The sequence below is a fragment of the Hippocampus comes genome, unplaced genomic scaffold (assembly GCF_001891065.2).
Source record: "Hippocampus comes isolate QL1 unplaced genomic scaffold, H_comes_QL1_v1.1 scaffold22, whole genome shotgun sequence".
Lineage (NCBI taxonomy): Eukaryota > Metazoa > Chordata > Actinopteri > Syngnathiformes > Syngnathidae > Hippocampus > Hippocampus comes.
Genome location: NW_017806175.1, coordinates 8,380,158 through 8,381,502, shown reverse-complemented (window position 1 = coordinate 8,381,502; position 1,345 = coordinate 8,380,158). Strand labels below are relative to the sequence as shown.

Sequence of the window (1,345 nt, the reverse complement as noted above, 5' to 3'; positions counted from 1 at the left end):
CCCCCCGCCCGCTCCCTTCAAAACGCCTCTGGAGAAGAGGCGCTCGAGAAATGACTTCTTTCAAGAAAGTCCACGCTTTTGGGGGCCCGACATTGAGTGGCAGAGCGGGTCCGAGTGGGCCAGCGTGGCGCGGTACCTTGGCGTCATGGGAAAAGACGTAGAGGGCCAGAGGTTTCTCGCCCCGGTTGATGAAGCGGATGGCTTCGTCCAGGCCGTCCACGGTCACGATGGGCAGCAGAGGTCCGAAGATCTCCTCCTGCATCACCTTGGCGTCGGGCTTGACGTCCCGCAGCACCGTGGGAGCTGCGGCACAAGGAAGCGGCGTTAGCCCTCGCTCGGCCGGACCCCGCGGCGCGCTCGTCGGGGCGCCTCACCTATGAAACAGTCTTCCTCGTCGTTGTCTCCGCCCACGGCGACGGTGCTGTCCTCCATCATGGACACGATCCTCCTGAAGTGGCGCCGGTTGATGATGCGGCCGTAGTCCGGGCACGTCTTGGGGTCGTCCGTGTAGAACTCCTGCCGCCGGGAAAAGTCCACGCGCGACTCAAATCCCAATCCGAATCCCAACCGCCGCGGAGGCGGACGCTACCTTGATGGCTTTGTGGAGCTCCTGGATGAGGCGCTGCTGCGCGGCCGGCTGGCACAGGACGTAGTCGGGCGCGATGCAGGTCTGGCCGCAGTTGGTGAACTTGCCCCACGCCACGCGTCTGCGCGCGGGGGAAAAGCGCCGTTAGCGCGGCCCTCCGGCCCGGACCGCCGGCGCGAGGCTCCGGGCTACCTGCAGGCGACGGCGATGTCGCAGTCGCTGTCGATGTAGCACGGGCTTTTCCCGCCCAACTCCAGCGTGACCGGCGTCAGGTGCTGGGCGGCCGCCGCCATGATCAGCTTTCCCACGGCGCCGCTTCCCGTGTAGAAGATGTGGTCGAACCTTTGGCGCAGCAGCTCCTGCGTCTCGGGCACGCCGCCCGTCACCACCGGGTAGAGCTCCTGCGCGGCACGTCATCGAAAAGGCTTTTGTACGCGCGCTCTGCTCTGGTCTTGCCAGTCCTTGGCCATCGACTGTGACGCCCCGCCAGTTACGTCTGACGGAAAAGGCCGGATCCCCCCCCCCACCCCCGCGTGAAAGTGTCTTACTGTGTCCAGGTAGAGCGGCAGCAGCTCGTCCATCAACTTGGCCGTGTGCACGCAAACCTCGGACGGCTTGATCACCGCGGCGTTACCTGGCGGACGACACCCCGGTGAGTCGGCGAGCGGCTGCGATTGGCTTGCGTTCGCGCTGAGCAAAGCCCCGTAGGGACATACCCCCCCCCCCCCCATTTTGCTAACAAAAACCGCCACGCCACCC

General features: G+C 65.7%; 1 protein-coding gene across 1 annotated transcript in view; it reads right to left on the bottom strand.

Moving 5' to 3' along the window:
- Positions 1–1,345, bottom strand: part of aldh3a2b (aldehyde dehydrogenase 3 family, member A2b) — a 5,891-nt gene that overhangs the window by 1,688 nt on the left and 2,858 nt on the right. The window contains exons 4-8 of the mRNA XM_019896625.1: positions 1,135–1,220; positions 779–987; positions 590–707; positions 375–516; positions 137–303 (exon numbers count right to left, since the gene is read on the bottom strand). Coding sequence (XP_019752184.1) covers positions 137–303; positions 375–516; positions 590–707; positions 779–987; positions 1,135–1,220 — 722 coding nt within the window. The remainder of the gene's footprint in view (positions 1–136; positions 304–374; positions 517–589; positions 708–778; positions 988–1,134; positions 1,221–1,345) is intronic.